Source organism: Pezoporus occidentalis, unplaced genomic scaffold, assembly GCF_034315485.1.
Source record: "Pezoporus occidentalis ecotype Australia unplaced genomic scaffold, CSIRO_AGI_Poc_V1 ctg14, whole genome shotgun sequence".
Classification (NCBI taxonomy): Eukaryota; Metazoa; Chordata; class Aves; order Psittaciformes; family Psittacidae; genus Pezoporus; species Pezoporus occidentalis.
The window spans coordinates 5,565,118-5,580,698 of record NW_026913209.1 but is presented as its reverse complement, the minus strand read 5'-3'; the positions used below and the strand labels follow the sequence as shown (position 1 = coordinate 5,580,698).

Here is a 15,581-nt window from a genome sequence, read left to right as displayed (position 1 = left end):
CATCCATGCCCGTTTTACCTTCTTTTTAAGGAGAGATAAATACGCTTGAAGAGTCTGTCTGTCGGATTCGTTACTAATGGCATGAAATCATGTAAATGAAAGCTGAAGTGCGATCCCACCAACAGCCTAAGTGACAAGCATTTGAGTACCTGGAGTTTGTGTGGTTTTTTCAAGTCACCCTTTCTAGGGCTTCAAGATACATATTTTTCTTTGGCCTCGGAAGAGCTAGATTTTATCCATTTTATCTCTGTCCTTAGCTTTCACTAGCAGTTGTTAAAACAGTCTTTATATAACATGCACTGAAGACCATTTTCCTCTGCTAGTTAAGAAACATTCTTCAGTGTATTCTCATTTTTGTGATGGTGGCACTGCAACACCTTCATATGTATTCATGGAAAATTCTCTGCTAATCTGCATATAACTGTGTTTTAGACTGGAATTCTTCCTTTTGGAGAGATATATACATTGAAATAATACAGAAGTCAGTAGGGAACTACCACCATAATCACCAAATGTACACACACTTTAGCAGATTTCAGAGGCAGGATGACTTTTTCAGCTTAGTTGTGGCATCTGTAAGTACTGAGATATATGGGGCAAATCAGTGGCCATTTTGCTGAATAATAACTCTAGATTTTTCCTGCTTATGGAATAACTTACCTACAATATGGTTGTGCTTCTGAATTCTCTGCTTAGCAGTGTGGAGCAGGTGCTGGGCCACTTGTTAATGACAGGATTCATGTTTGATGTCAGCAGAGTTTAATTTCCAATGCAATAGTGCAGAAACCTTGTGAAACACCTGCAAAATCTTGCAAAGTCCCCCATGTTTCATGAGGCATATGCCACTCCGGGCCCCCATACCACACGGGGATGTTCCGTGTACTTTAGCTTGCCTGAGCCCATTGCTTCACATCTGCCTTGAAGGAAGAAAGCAGACCACCGCCGAAGCCCCTCCATAACTGGGTTTTGAGCGTGTCTGTCAACGGGGAACGCATTTCTGGGGTTGTCCCACCGGGCTGCGCCCCTGAAGCAGAGCGCCAAATCTGGCCCGGCGGGCGCAGCTCCCTGGAAGGAACCCAAGCTCTCTCCAGTCTCGCACATGCCATGAGCCTCCACTTCCACTCAGCCCCGCAGCGTGCGTCCCCCAGCCGGTAGGCCATAGGAAGACAGCCACTCTCCTGCTCCCGTCCATAGGGATTCAGGCCCCGTAGGCCTGGACGGGGCGGGAGGCGCAGGGGCAATAGGACCCGGCGGCCGGCGAGTGCGGGCGCATGCGCGACAGTGTAGGTGCCGCTGGCTGCCGCCGGGCGCTGCGGGTGGACGGGCCGGGGCAGCTGTCGGGACCGTATCTCCAGCGCCCCGCCGGAGGCATAGCCTGCACGGCCGGGCATGGGTGCCGCGGCTCCGAGCTCTGCTGCCTTGTCCCGTCCCGATGAGTCCTCGCCGGAGCAAGTGAGTGAGGGGGGCGCCCGGGCGGTAAGTGGCAGCTGTCCCCCGGCCGACTGGCCCGAGGCAGCGCGTCCCTCACGGGCGGAGAGGGAGCCAGCGCTCCCGGGTAGGGCCGGGCCGTGCATCCCCTGCTCTCAGACCCGCTCTGCTTCTGGGGCAGCCTGCGGCTTTACCCATTTTACACGGGTTTATTGTTGTTACTAAAAGAACTCGCCCATCAGTATCGCCGGGCGGGGCGGCAGGAGAAAGGAGGCTGCCAGGGGTGAGTGACCGGTGGCTGCTGCGGGATTTGGCCGCTCCCTCCGGGGCGCGGCTGATCCAGGGCCGCCCCGCAGCTTGGCTGGGCTCCGCTGCCTCCACCTGCGCGCTCGTCTCTCGGCAAGGGGGACTCGGCCGGCCCCTCTCCGCCTCTTCCTCTGCAGGGCGCCGGCGGCCCGGCCTTGGGAGGGAGAATGTGGTGAGAGGATGGGGCTGTCTCCCGCGGCGGCTCGCCATGGCCAGGGAGGACTCGGTGAAGTGCCTGCGCTGCCTGCTCTACGCCCTCAACCTCCTCTTCTGGGTGAGTGGAGCGACGCGGGGCGGGCCAGGCTGGGCCCCCACCGCCGCCCGAGCAGGTGTGTGGAGGAGAGGTGCGGGCGGCGGGGGGCTGCCCGCCTTGGTGCCGCCGGTGTGCTGCCCCGGCCGGGCAGTTCCCACGGGGGAATCCTGGTCACGGGAGGTAATAAAAAAAAAGCCTTTGGAAACTAGTTGTCAGTAAAATTAGATCTGGTGTTAACGAGTGTTATAAATACACGTGTGAATTTGTGCACCTGTAACACTTACAGAGGGAAGTATGCATGGGTGCCTACCCGTTGAGATGCGTTTCAGAGCATCCCGTGACCCTAGCTGAGCTCCACACTCTTGCAGGTACCTAAGCAGTGAGCTGCTCTGCAGAGGCCTTGACCTGTGGTTTGTTTGTTTTTTTTTTTGTGCTTTCAGTTACCAGATCCTAACAGGCAGGTAAGGTGATTTCTTACTTTGGTTCCAGTATTTCAGTCAAAAGTATATTTACAGCAGCAGGGTTTCTCACTCAAGCATAAATTGGTGTGATCTGAGCTTGCTCTTAAACTTTCACAGCTCTGGACAAGCAGTATGATGAAGGTCACTCAGAGTCCTCACCCACTTGCACTGAATGGAATCTTCTTCACCTGAATAGTTGAGATTTATGCTTGATAAATGTAAGGAAACAAAAGTGCAAAAGGCATGACATCCCATAACTGTTAACAGTGGTTGATTCCTGAGGTGCTGTAGGCTTGAATGATGCAGGGATAATAAATGGGTGGGGATCAGTCTTGGTTTGTAATGTAATTGAGATGGAGTCCCACAATTACTGAAAGTTAAATAGAGATCATTTAGATTTTGTTGCACTTCAAATAATCTCTCAGATTGCCCTTAACTAGGAAGTTGTCATGTGTCCCTTTCCCTTCCTCCCCCCAAATTACAGAGGAGAAAGGATCTTTTGAATCTGTCCCAGGGAAGAAAATGGTAACTTCTCATGCTTGTCTCCAAAAAATAAATAAATGGCTGTAATTAATCTTCCTAGCTGAGATCAGGACCCTGGATATTATACCAGAGCAGCTAAGTGAAATCTGTATAGAGCTGAAGCATGTGACTGGGTAATTAAATAATAATTGCCAGTACAGCAGATGACTTGCGCCATAGATATCACACAGAATTAAGCTTAATAAAGCTTTCTTCCATAATGTGTGTAAAATTAAAGGTGTTGGAACTTGAATGAAAAATTAGCCAGTCCATTTTGAGTTCTGCATTTTATAAATCAGATGAATGCACTGGTTTGATTGAATCTAAATAAACAAATAAGCAAAAATACCCAAGCCTGCCAGATTTGTGTGATATGAAATGGGATGTGTGGTGGGTGGGTAGTTAAATGTATTTGCAGTTACATCAGACTTATTTGGAGGAATGTGTAATGAAACCTCTTTCTGCTTCCTATCTGGTCCTGTTCAGATGTGTATTTAACAGCTAAATACAAATCTGCTACTAGCTGCTTGTTGTAGGGAGATCTGCCACATCTCCTTCTCTGTCAGAGCTTAAATTTTCTCCTATTTGGCTTAGCAGGAGTTTTGCCACTGCCTTTTCTGAGTGTCAGAGCATGACATGAGGGCAGAGTTTTTCTGGTGAAAAGTTTCCCTCGCAGCAGGTGCTTATCTACTGGTGTGGGCATGGGGGCCATGATTTCCCCTTGTCTCTGCACTTTCTTCCGTTTGGAAAGCTTTAGCTTGCCTGTTGCTTAAGTTAGTGTTTACTTGGATAAACACCAGCCCAGGTTGTGGGTTCGATGTCAGGAATTTTAGATTAGATCAGCTCTTTAAAAATGTGCAGTGATGTTCCTTCCGAGCACAGTGGTTCTGACCCAGTGGGTAAAGACAAGACCAGTGCCATGATTCCAGGGTCTGTACAGACATCCCAGTTTGGGATGCATATATGTGATTCTCTTGAAGCCCAGTCTTTGAGGGTTTTATGCTTTCTCTTGCTTCCTTCCTTCCCAGGGGCCATTGCCGCTAAATGACTTCAAGCTTGTTGATAATGTGTCCAGTGGCTGTGTCAGTTATCAGTGTTTGACTGAGAACAGTGAAGATGTGCAAACAACATGTGTTGACTTTTTAAAATCATGGTCTTACTGAGAGTCCTGGCTAAAATAGAGTGACATTCTCTCCTTGTTTCACTGTGCTGCTGTCCAGTGGTAGGTCTAACCACACATTATGCAAAAGGGATTGCTTTCTCCTCCAAACTGAGGGCTTGAAGGTTTTGAAGGTCTGACAAAAACTGTTTAAGAGCTGGTCATCACTGTCTGATATGGTCTATCAACCTCCTAAAGGGAACATCTGAAGTCAGCTTCAGGCCTGTCCTATGTGCAGCTGTCCCAGTGTGTGCATGATGGGACTCCAATATTTGTTATCGCCAGCCTGGTGAGGGCAGACTAGTGCGCATAAAGCTCCTTCAGAAGATGTTATGCCTAACAGAATTCCTAATCTGACCATGAATATTGCTGAAAAACTGAAGATGTTGATGGTTGCCACAACATGCTGGTGTCTTCTTAATTTGGTTGCTGTCAGAGCCTATAGAAGCAGAGAAGTGAGAGAGCTTTATCAGTAACTCTGCTGCCATTCTTATAGCTTCTCCAGAACATTGGTTGTAAGAGTACAGCTGCGTGCTTTCTGTTTGGGAAGACGTGTTTAAGCTGGGCTCAGCTGATGAGCTGTGATGCGGAATCTTAGACAGGCTGTTGTACCTGTGTGTGTATGAGGGGGAGGCAGGTGTTGTTTGTTATACTTTTTGTAATTTTTGGCCTTAAGGCTGCATAGCTGTAACTAATTCATAAGAAATCAACTCTGTCCTGGGTTCAGCATCAGCAGTCATTTTTTCTCCTCCTTCTTAGTAGGTGGTGCAGTGCTGTGCTTTTTGACTTTCAGCCTGGGAACAGCACTGATAACACTGATGTTTTTAGTTCCTGCTCAGATATTTGCTCTGACCAAGGACTTTGTGAGTCTCATGCTCTGCCAGGGAGGAGGGGAAGCCGGGAGGAAGCAGAGGCAGGACACTTGACCCAAACTAGCCAAAGAGGTATTCCATACCACAGCACTTCATGCCCAGGATGTAACTGAGAGTTACGCAGAAGGGCTGGTTCACTGCTCAGTCAGGCTGGGTATCAACAGGTGGTATTGTATTCTCTTCCCTTGTTATTTCCCTTACCATTATTATTGGTGGTAGCAGTAATGGTTTGTGTTATACCTTAGTTACTGGGCTGTTCTTATCTCAACCTGTGGGAGTTACATTCTTTCAATTCTCCTCCCTGTCTGGGAGCAGGGTGGAGGGAGAAAGGGGGGGAGTGAGCAAGAGGGCTGCATAGCTGACTTACAGCCTGGGCTTAAACCATGACAAACTGTAAGATCAAGGTTCTGTTTTAGTGGTTCATCCTGCTTGGGTGATAGACCAGTTGACATACCACCTTTACTGCTTCTGAAAAACACTAGTTTTGTGAATGGATCGCTACTTCTGTAGCTGCAACTTGAAGCAGATCTTGAAAGGTGTTTTGTTTTGAGATGGGTGTAAATCTGTTAAGTGAATGACTGTGTTTTAGACCTGATGAAACTCTTCTGGAAGATATTTCCAAGGTCAGTTGAATAACGCATTTGATTGCAAGATGTCTCTTTGTAAATTATAGGAGTTGCAGTTCCGGGACCAACTTGGGTCTTCTAATTACAGGAGGGTTTTTCTTTATAGTGCCCTGGACAAGGAATATCCTTCAGACTCAGTCCTGCAGTTAACATCTGTTTTCACTCTTCTGTCATCCTCATGTGTAAATGAGCATCACTTCTTAAGGTAATTTATGACACTTGCTTTCTGCAGGTGTCTCACTTGACACTGTAACACTGCCTTTTGCAGCATGCTACATTCTAGAAAGCCTGATAAAAAGAGGGGACCCCCCAAAAAAGCATGATTTGGTATTTTATACTCAAGACTTAGTGGTTAACTAGGCAGATTATCTTAGTGGTGCTTGAGAGAAGAAATGCTCCTACTGATTCCTAATTTTCTCTTGTTAGTGGCAATACTGACCTTTATCATCTCTAGCTAGTGTGTGTGTCAGGACTTAGAGAAATTTAGTTTTGATAGTTCTACAGATACAGTTTATGAGACTTCTGGTGAGGCTTTTCTGTATCAGCAAGCTCTTGACGCTGCTCCAGCTCATTAGCAGTCATGTATGCAACATGAGCATCTTCTTTCATTTTGAGCACTGTATAACTTGTCCTGACAGAAATCCTCTTCATCACATCTTGCTGTGGTGGTTCTTCTGTACTTTGCTGTGGTCTCTTTTCATAAACATTTATGCTGGGGAGACATTCAGTCATAGAACATGGCCAGCCCATAATAATGGCACAGGCATAACACAGGAGATTATGGAGAGCAGTGGCCAGCAGGGGTTGTGCTACAACAGGAACTAGAAAATGGTGCTGAATACAGGAAAAGTTCAGTCTCCTGGCTGCTTACAATAGGAGGTGATTAAGCAAAGCAATAAGTTTGAGAGGCACAGGCCTGTTTTACTTGGCAGCTTAGCCACGTGTGTTCTTTCAAAAAATTATGGTCAAAATAGGTGAACTAGGTAGTGATAGTAGATGCAAGTAAAAGCAGTACAATTATTTTGTCAACTTTCCCATTTTTTAAAGAGAGTCTAGCTGTTGTGCAGGAAAAGCTCCATATAGACTTTGTCTTCAGAAAACTGCCAGCTTTCCTTGTTTTTTTCTTCTGGTGAACATGTGAGGCAGAAAGGAGGAACAGCTGCCATTGTGTCCCTTGTAATTGGGCATGACTGTACTGTAGTGGCTTGGAAAAATCAAGGTTGTAAGTTGCAGATGTCTGTGTCATAGGTGGTAAGGGTCTCTTAACCAATGATTAATAGTGTCAGTGGATATTTGAGCCAAACCAGCAATGTTGCCACATCCTTCACCTTGTGAGGTTTTTCTGCCTGGTGATGTGCTTTTTCTCTTGAGCAGTGCCTAAGCTTTCCTTCACAAATGTAGCAGTACCATCTAATTTCAACCCTGTGATTGCAGCCAATAAACCGTCCTGGCAGGTAGTGGAAATTATTTTGCATCTATCTTGAATTTGTGCCCGTAAACAAAAAGTCACATGAAATGAAAAAGGAGCAAGCTTCCAGTTAGTTTTCCTTTTGTTCAGAATACCTTGCACACTTAAATTTTCCAGGTTTGGCTGGGTGTACCACCTGGGAACTCAAAAGAATGTTAGTGTTACGCAAAGGGGCACTAAGAGTGGTTGGAAGCAGTGGTATTGTATTTCTTGCTTTTTCCAACCTCAGATGTGTCTGTTGAATCTTGTAATTTTTTTGCTTCAGTTTTTCAAGTCTACTGTGACGTGAGAAAGAAATCAATCCTCCTTTTCGTGGAACCAGACTCTGTTTCTGCTGCTTTCCAACTTCCACTCTTGTTGGTGGGGTTTGTAGATATTTCAAATTAATAGAGTTCGTGTCAAGTTTTTAAGTGACTAATGATACCCATTAAAATGAACACTGCCTGGCTGGGTACCTGTAGCAGTGTAAGCATAGGTTCATTCTAGTCTAATATACTCTGATTTTAGAGACTGCAGTGTAGACCTGGGTAATTGAAACCTGATTTTCTCAGCATTCTTATATAAAGAAAATACCTAAAAGCCATGCAAGAATAACCCTGGCTTCTGTGGGAAAATGGTGTATTTTAAAGGAATGTGTTCAGCAGAGTAAGCTACAGGAGAAGTTTTAAAAGACCAGAAATACTTTTAATTCTGGTTTTTGTTTGTTTGTTTGTTTTTGAGAAATCTTTTACTTTTTGGTGTCTTTGGGCTGCATTATTTATGTAACGTCATTACGTAACTAGACCATGTCCTAATAAAATAAAGCAGAGTTCAGCCATAACTGAGAGTCATAAGGTCAACTTTGCATCTACCTCTATATAACCTTTTTATCCCATGTGTCTTTGTAGGTGATAAAGCTCACCCTTCATTACATGTCAACAGTGAATTGATAGACAAGTCTCTGCAAAACTGTTCTGAAAAAGAGTGGTTAGATGTGATGATGGAAAGAAAAAAATAAAACCAGACCCCATCCTAATGTTAGAAATTACATTAATACACTTCTTAACTGGCATTCAGAAATAAGTAAAACCACAGACAGTTTTTGGGTAATCCTTATGGTTAACTGTGTGGAACCCATTTTATCAACCTTGAAGGATTAAGCCACAAACCTGTACTGACTGAGTTTGAGCACACAGATCAAAAGGAATTAAAAACTTCAAGCTAAATGCTTATACCAGTAAGCTGTGATCTCCAGCAGAACTGGGAAGGTCCATCTGGCCTGTAGGTAGTTGCATTTGTTTTTTTTTTTCCTTCAAATTTATCATCACTTTGTAGAATGTAGCTACCCAGTTATTTGGGCATTCGCATGCACTGCTTCTTCACCATACCCATCCATTGAGAGTCTGTGGTAGACACTTGACATGGCTCATAGGAGTAATACCAATTTTTTAATCTCTTGTTGCTATTTCCTGAAGTATAGGGGAGAAGTTAATTTTCTGCAGTTTTATAAGAATGTGTGATTTAATTAAAAATGCAGGTTCATTTTAGTCATTTTCATGTGCTCTTGTGTATTCACATGTAAAACAGGGAAGTTAAGTGATGTTCCCACAAACAGCTGATTGTAGGTCCTGTGAATCATAGGAAATACTTGCACTTTTTTCATACTAATCTTCCAGTTATATACCCTGGGTTTAAAAATAATTTGTCTGCCATCTGTGAGGTTGACTAGAGTCTGTGAACAAAATCAAGCTCTTAACAGAAAGAAAATTGAGAGTATATTTTTTATATGTGAAGGCATATCATCTTGATGGTGATGGTGTGGCTCCTGATACAGATCTGGAGACTCGAGCTCTGAGCACTGCTCCAAATCACCCATGATTAGCAGCACATGCCTGTGTCTTGCCAGAGGCAAAAGTTCTGACAGTGAAATGCTTTTGAGGGAAGAGTGGCACAAATTATGTCCTAACAAGAAGTGCAGTGCCTAGGTAGTCACAGAGATGTTGAATGCAGAAATACATGTGCTTTTGTATCCCTCTTTGTTTTTAAAGTACACTTGTGCCACACAGCCAGAAGTTGGTATTTAGGACTGACACTCAGAACTGTCTGATAGATGAACTGTACCTCAGCTTGTTTGCATATTTCGGCTCTTATTTGTTCTTTATGCTGTGTTGCTGAAGGAGCCTTGCACAGCCAACTGCTGGAAAACTTTCTTGCTTCCCTGAGGAGGCTGATCCATTATCAGGCTCTCAGTGATCCAGCAGCTGTCCTATTGCAAAGTGTGCAAGTTCCAGCCTGTGCCAAACATGGAGCAGGTTGTTAACTCACTGTTGTAGCTGTGCAAGCAAACCCAGATTCAAAGTGCAAATAAGTAAATATTTCAGCTGTTTGCAAGTGGGAGGAGAGCAAGGCTAAACCCTGTGTAGGAAGCTCAGCTAAAATTAAATGTTGGCATGTCTGTAGAATAAAAGGTGCATTAGTGGGGAATAGGGAAATTTCCTTTCTCTAAACATTTAAAGGCTTTTGCCAGATAATACAGACAAAAAAGACCTCTTATGCCCCTCTCTTCCGCCCTTACGCCCCTCTCTTCCCCCAAAATGTAGTTGTCTGTTTATCCTGAGATCCGAGTCATCTGTGTTTGTTCAGTTATCTGAGTATCGAACCTAATTGTGAAAATCTTGTGAAAGCATTGCAGTATGCTCTGTTCATGACCTTGTAGTGATTTCTCCGCACCCCCTACACCCCCCTTTGATAAGTCTCAGCTCAGGTTACCTAAATCAGTTTTAACTGGAAAATTTTCTCAAGGTTTATTTCCTTACTAAAATTAAAGGACATATTCTGATGAATATTGTCATATCTTGGAACTAATTTCCTTAGAGCAGGAAACCTTTTTCTGCAAAGCAAGTTGCTCTGTAGTGCTGCTAGTCAGCACTTTATATGGATACCAGAGTGTGACCTGAAGTTGTTTAACCCATCTGTTAGAATAAAGAGTGGTGTGTGATACTCAGTATGGAAGATACTTTTAATTTTCCTCCAGCTGAATAATGGAGAAAACCCCTTCTCTCAAACTTGAGCGTAGGAACTTTCACCATTAAAAATTAAGGTGTTAGAATGAAAACAAGTGTGCAAATAGCAACAGGAATTGTTCTCACTCCTTCAAAGACAGAAGTCCATGTTCATTCATTAATTGAAAATGAAGATTTATTTTTTCAGTTTAGATATGGCATTGTGAGTAGGTTTAAAATACGTACTTAATGTATAAAATACGATTTTATATTTTCATTTTGATGCATAATTTATGTAGAAGAATTCCAGAGGCAATTTAACCTATGCTTGAAAATGGCCACTCCTAATAGTCTGAGTCCTTTGTTGGATGGACTTTTTCAGTTGTCTGAGAAAGCTCTAATAGCTTTAAAAACTTTACATTAAAGATAAGTTTGGAAATTGAATATATTATTGCTTGATCTGCATATTGGTTGTATATAAAAATGTTATTTATTACCTTCGTTTAGCCAGTGTGAAAATATATTTAAAGTAGAGTATGACAAGAGGCAGTTTTGTAAACTCTTCCATGTCATGTTCATGGCTATATAACATTCTGTGACAGTTCAGAATGAAACCCATAGTGATTTGTGCAGCCAGCTGCAACAAATAAACATGTTTTACTGCTTACTATCATATTATGTGTACAGCACAGCAGACTGTCATCAGAGAAGCTTGGATGAAACCATTTGGGTGAATGATATAACTGCTAATGTGGTGAGAATTATCTTGGTAGTTTTATTTCTGATAAACTTGTGTCCTTTCATCTGATTCTTGATACAGATCTCTAACTGTATTTTGCATCTGAATTATTTACAAAACAGTGGCTGAAGTAGGGGCTGCACTTTTTTTAAGGCCACCTTTTTCCATCTTCTGACTTAAACCACAAAAACCTTACCCTTGCCCATGACTCCTTGAAAATCTCATGGCATTGAGTTGCAGCAATGTGCCTTCTGTTATTTGCTGGTAGGTTCGGATGCACACCAAGGTTTTTGGGGAGGTTGTTACTGTTTCTGCATACTGAGCACATGGGCTGAGTTGTATGGCTGGTGTTAGTGGAGTTCCTGTTCTGCTGACTGAAGATCTGCCTCTGCCATAGGTGGTGTGAAGTGGTGTATGCCTGGAGCCTCCTTGATGTCAGCTGGCACTTCAGGATGCTTAGCACTTATACAGTGCAGCACATATGCATATTGAGTCATAAGTGGGAGGTTGTGGAGGCCAGGCACATGTTGTGTTCTTGTGATTCCCCTGTGGCTTTAGAGCAGGAGAGCAAGTCATTTGATGGGTGCTTGTGCTTGATAATCTTTTGTCGCTAAACTAAACATCAGTCATGATGCAGGGCTATCTGGTGTTGCAAATGCATCTTTAATCCTGCAGGGTGTTTCTGCCCAGAGGCTTACTTCTGCTGATTGGAAGGGATGTGACTTTTTTCCCCAGCACTTCCGCTTTGCTAGCAAAGAGCTACCAAGCGCTTGCCAGATTATGTGCTGTAAAATGTACCTTTTGTCATCAACCTCTTGCAGAATTACTTTTTCGAGTTATCAAGGTTTGCTCTTCCGTGGGCCCCTTCATTCAAGAGGAGCTTCTTGAGTATTTGCCTATTCTTTGAGTCATGTCTTTATGCTGCCCTGCTTTGATAAGTGTTACTGACTTTCTTGCTCATGAATCCAGTGTGTCACAGCACTCTGGCTTTCAGGTCACTTGGAGTAATAATTCATTTTGGACTTTCTTCAAAATAAGATGTCAGAGGTGCTTCCCAAGGAATCTGTTTGGCAAGATGATGTTGCTCAGATAATCTGTGTCTAACATCTGTGCAGCAGTGAAGTAAGGCATTGTGCGTGTATGTTTTCAGAGTAATGCTGAGCTAGCTCTTGTGTTGATACTATATGTGCATTGTGAGTGTAGCAGAAGTCAGTAACACCTGAAGGAGTTAATGATGGTGAGAGCGTTCAGGGCACAGGATAGGTGAGCAGGTGAGCTGTAACATGGTTATCACTGGGGCTATTGGGGAATTTTCTTGCATGTAATTTATGTCCAGCAAGATACAGTAGTAATTGGCTGTTAGCTATTTACATTGAAGGAAAACAGCCAGGGGACCTAAATGTCTAAAATCTTTTTGAATAGAGGGACCTTTCATAGAGAGCTTGTTCTTACAGACTGAAAGAGTGTTCATGTTGTTGCGTTATTGGTGAAGGTTATGTTTCCTAGGTGAAAGGTAGCAGTCTTCCAGTTGCTGTTTGTGGTAAGTGGGAGTCATGTTCCATGATATGGTCATTAAGCGTTTCTTTAGAAGTCATGTGGCCGTGTGTTGGCCACAGCTTGAAGATGTATCTGCCTATACTTTCCGCTTACTGATTTTATGTGGGCAAAATTATGTGCCGAGGGAGAGAAAACTCAAGCAGGAAAACAGTCCTTCTCCTTCATGATTTCTGCCCATGGCAGTGGGGCTGGAACTAGATCTTTAAGTTCCCTTCCAACCCTAACCAGTCTATGATTCTGTGATTTGCATTTGTAGGCAAGTCCTTATAGCAAACTGAGTGATCTCTGAGCGGCAGGACTGTTAATTTCTTGTAATCTCTACAAAGTCCTTTCTGTCCCCTCCGCCTTTTAGTTTGTTACTCTGTGATTTCCCTGTTGTTTCTGAATCACCTGCAGGCTCTAGAATCCTTGTGGTAACCCTTTTGCCTACCAAATTTTACTTCTGTTGAAGAAGCAAACTCTTGCCTTCTTCCAAGTTTTTGCTGTGTGGGACTGTATTGCTGCATATTGAAGGCTGAAAGAAAGTGTGCATCCTGCAAGTTCCTAACAGCTGACTAGGCAGCCCTTCAGTCTGGTATGGGAGGAAGAATATTATTTAGCAAGAGAACATTTTTCTGATACAGTTTTTGTAGCTGGGCCATCTGGGTCTTGTTAAGAGTTGCTGGGGAGTGTGGTTTTGATGGACTTTTCATTCCTGAGCACCACTGCTGCAAAGCAAAGTAACCAAATTTATCTTTAGTATTTTATTCTAAACAGAGTGGAAGTGCAAGCTAACGTTTTCTGTGTATCAGCAGGCCTTGCAGGGAGATGTGGAGGGTAAAAAATGTGTTCTGTTGCTTTTTGACCATAAGAAGGCAGTCTGTCTGCTTGTAGTCTTCGTACCTGTACTTGTGTTAGAAATGTGGTTTTTATTGCTTGCATGTTATATTTGCCTGATGCTTTCTTCCAAGGAGGTGGCCATCGTTGAGGGGTTTATCTAGGAGATTCTAGTCACATACTTTTCCTTGCTCCTGCAGTTTCCTGCAAATAATACAACAGAAAAAGCTCTACTCCTATTGTTCCACCAGCTAAAATAGATCCCACAGAACATAAAGATATCTGTACATGGTAGGCTTAATAGCATGCACTAGCTTTCAGGACTATGCTTGCAGCATGCCAAGCACCTAGGGCTCTTGCTGGCACCACCCAGAGCCAATGCAATGCCTGTACTTCGTGTGTTGGCGTTGAAGAGCAGGAGGAAGCCATGGAGTATCCAGTGGGACTTCCCATGAAATTTTAAAGGCAGAAGTAGCCTGCTGTGGACCTGCTGCAGACAGGGGAGCCAGTAAGGACACACAGTGATTTTTCTTACATGTTAGGTTTGAACCAGTTAACTTGTTCTTCATAAAAGCTTTGGGGAAACATGAGAGCATGTGGGACGCTAGCTGTTGAAGGCAACAGGGGAGATTAGCACTTCTCACTGATGTAAGAAGCTGTTAGTGCAATGCTGAGGTTTCCTGGCATAAGCCTGTACAGTGCATGAAAACAGTAGTATTCAGGAGAGCCAGCAGTATTCAGCGAGACCAGCTTAAGTCTCCCTCCCTCAGTTAGACAGTGGTGCTGCTGAAGGCCTGAATCTGCCAGATTCAGCACTTGAGTTGTGGTTCAGGCTTAGGTGCCCATGTGAGACTGATATTCCTAAATTCTCCTTTGGGTGTAATAAACCAGCTGAAATAATTTGAGAGCTAACAAGCAGCATTAGTAACCTTAACTTTACTCCATTTTGTAGAAAAGCTTAGTGGTTCCCTCTTGTCCTTCGAGTTTGTAGCTGCATCTTTCACCCTTTGTCTGGGGAGCTGTGCTCCAGCTGTCCTGTGTGTGCAGGAGGAGACATGGTCCTTCTGTGGCCAGAGAGCATGCACAAAGTGGGATGACTGTTGCTGTTCCATGGGCCCTTCTCTAGGAGGAAGGGCAAACTGGCTCACCTACCCCAGTGCAAAATACATGGACAAGTGCTGAGTGCTGTGAAGAATGCTTTGTCCTCTAGCAGTGCCTCTGGTACAGCAGCAGAAGAGCTGATGCTGTCATGGTGTGGTAGGTATGTTGTGACCATGTTGTTTGGGTTTGGCTTCTCATGAAAATCAGAGACCAGAGCACTGGTAGATCCCAGGTATGCTGGAGTACATGGTGGCATTGGGTGACAGAAATTCAGGTCTGTTGAGGTGGTGGCAGGTTAGGTACTAAGCCACTCTGATGGTCTGGGGTTTGTAATTGAAGTGCAGTGAGTTTTATTTTCATCTTGTGGTTCAGGAAACTGTAGCATAGTGTTCATGGCGTGACTGTGTCTAAATGAGCAAAAATAATTATGTTCTTCTGAATTTAACTCCAAGATAAATCTCCTCATCTCCTCTTGTATGTGTCAGTGTATCAGTAGTGTTGTATCCTCTGTGGGGTTTCTGCTTATTCTTCACTGGCTGTGTACCTCAGCATGCCGTCATAGTTTTGTACAGACTGGTGGGTGTCACTGTGAGTCCTGAAAGAGTCACTGATTTTAGCAAAACCATCTCTGTTGTTTTTGTGGTAAACTGTGCAGTGGTGGGACTTGAGCCAGTAGTAGCATCGCTAGATGGAAGAGAAGTTATTCCAGGCATTATTGACGCATGCTGAAGAGAAGATTATTGTCACTGTCTCCCTAAATACTTGGGCAAAACCCAACTCTAAGCATATAGAAGTACAGTTTTGGGAACAGTATGTGGTTTGGATAAATGAAAGCATGAAAGATATTACTGATAATTGATCTTCTACATAGTTATGAATGATCTTGCAATTTTTTTTTTTAATGCATGATAAATAACTTCTTTTCTTTTTAGCTGATGTCCATCAGCGTATTAGGTATTTCTGCTTGGATGAGAGACTACCTGAATAATGTTCTCACTTTAACTGCAGAAACAAGGTAAAGCTTTCCTTAAACCTGTTAACCTCTGTGGGTGATTGATTGCAGTATATGTTGTTCATTCTGTATGGGAAGTTTCCTAATTAGGATTTCTAGAATTAAGAAACCTTCAGTTGAGCTAATTATTGTTTTTTTAAAAGGTGTATTTTTGCCAGCATTTCTGGTATCAGTTGAACTTAGAGAAGCAGGAAAGATAGGAATTCAATCTTGTTTTATTCCTATGCCTTTCTCTTCTGACAGGGATCGGTTTTTTGGCCCTTTGCCCAGATGTAACTAT

The 15,581-nt window shown here is 43.5% G+C and overlaps 1 protein-coding gene across 8 annotated transcripts in view; it reads left to right on the top strand.

Moving 5' to 3' along the window:
- The first annotated feature begins 1,320 nt into the window (after positions 1-1,320).
- The window catches only part of TSPAN12 (tetraspanin 12), a 42,863-nt gene continuing 28,602 nt past the window's right edge, over positions 1,321-15,581 (top strand). Inside the window, exons 1-4 of one of the 8 annotated variants that reach the window (XM_062609637.1) lie at positions 1,325-1,452; positions 1,872-2,008; positions 2,926-2,973; positions 15,222-15,304. In XM_062609637.1, the coding sequence (XP_062465621.1) occupies positions 1,943-2,008; positions 2,926-2,973; positions 15,222-15,304 (197 nt within the window). In that variant the 5' untranslated portion in view covers positions 1,325-1,452; positions 1,872-1,942. Of the gene's footprint in view, positions 1,477-1,784; positions 2,009-2,925; positions 2,974-14,429; positions 14,450-15,221; positions 15,305-15,581 lie in introns of those variants that run through there. The other 7 variants (XM_062609638.1, XM_062609635.1, XM_062609639.1 and 4 more) reach the window with 7 other exon arrangements.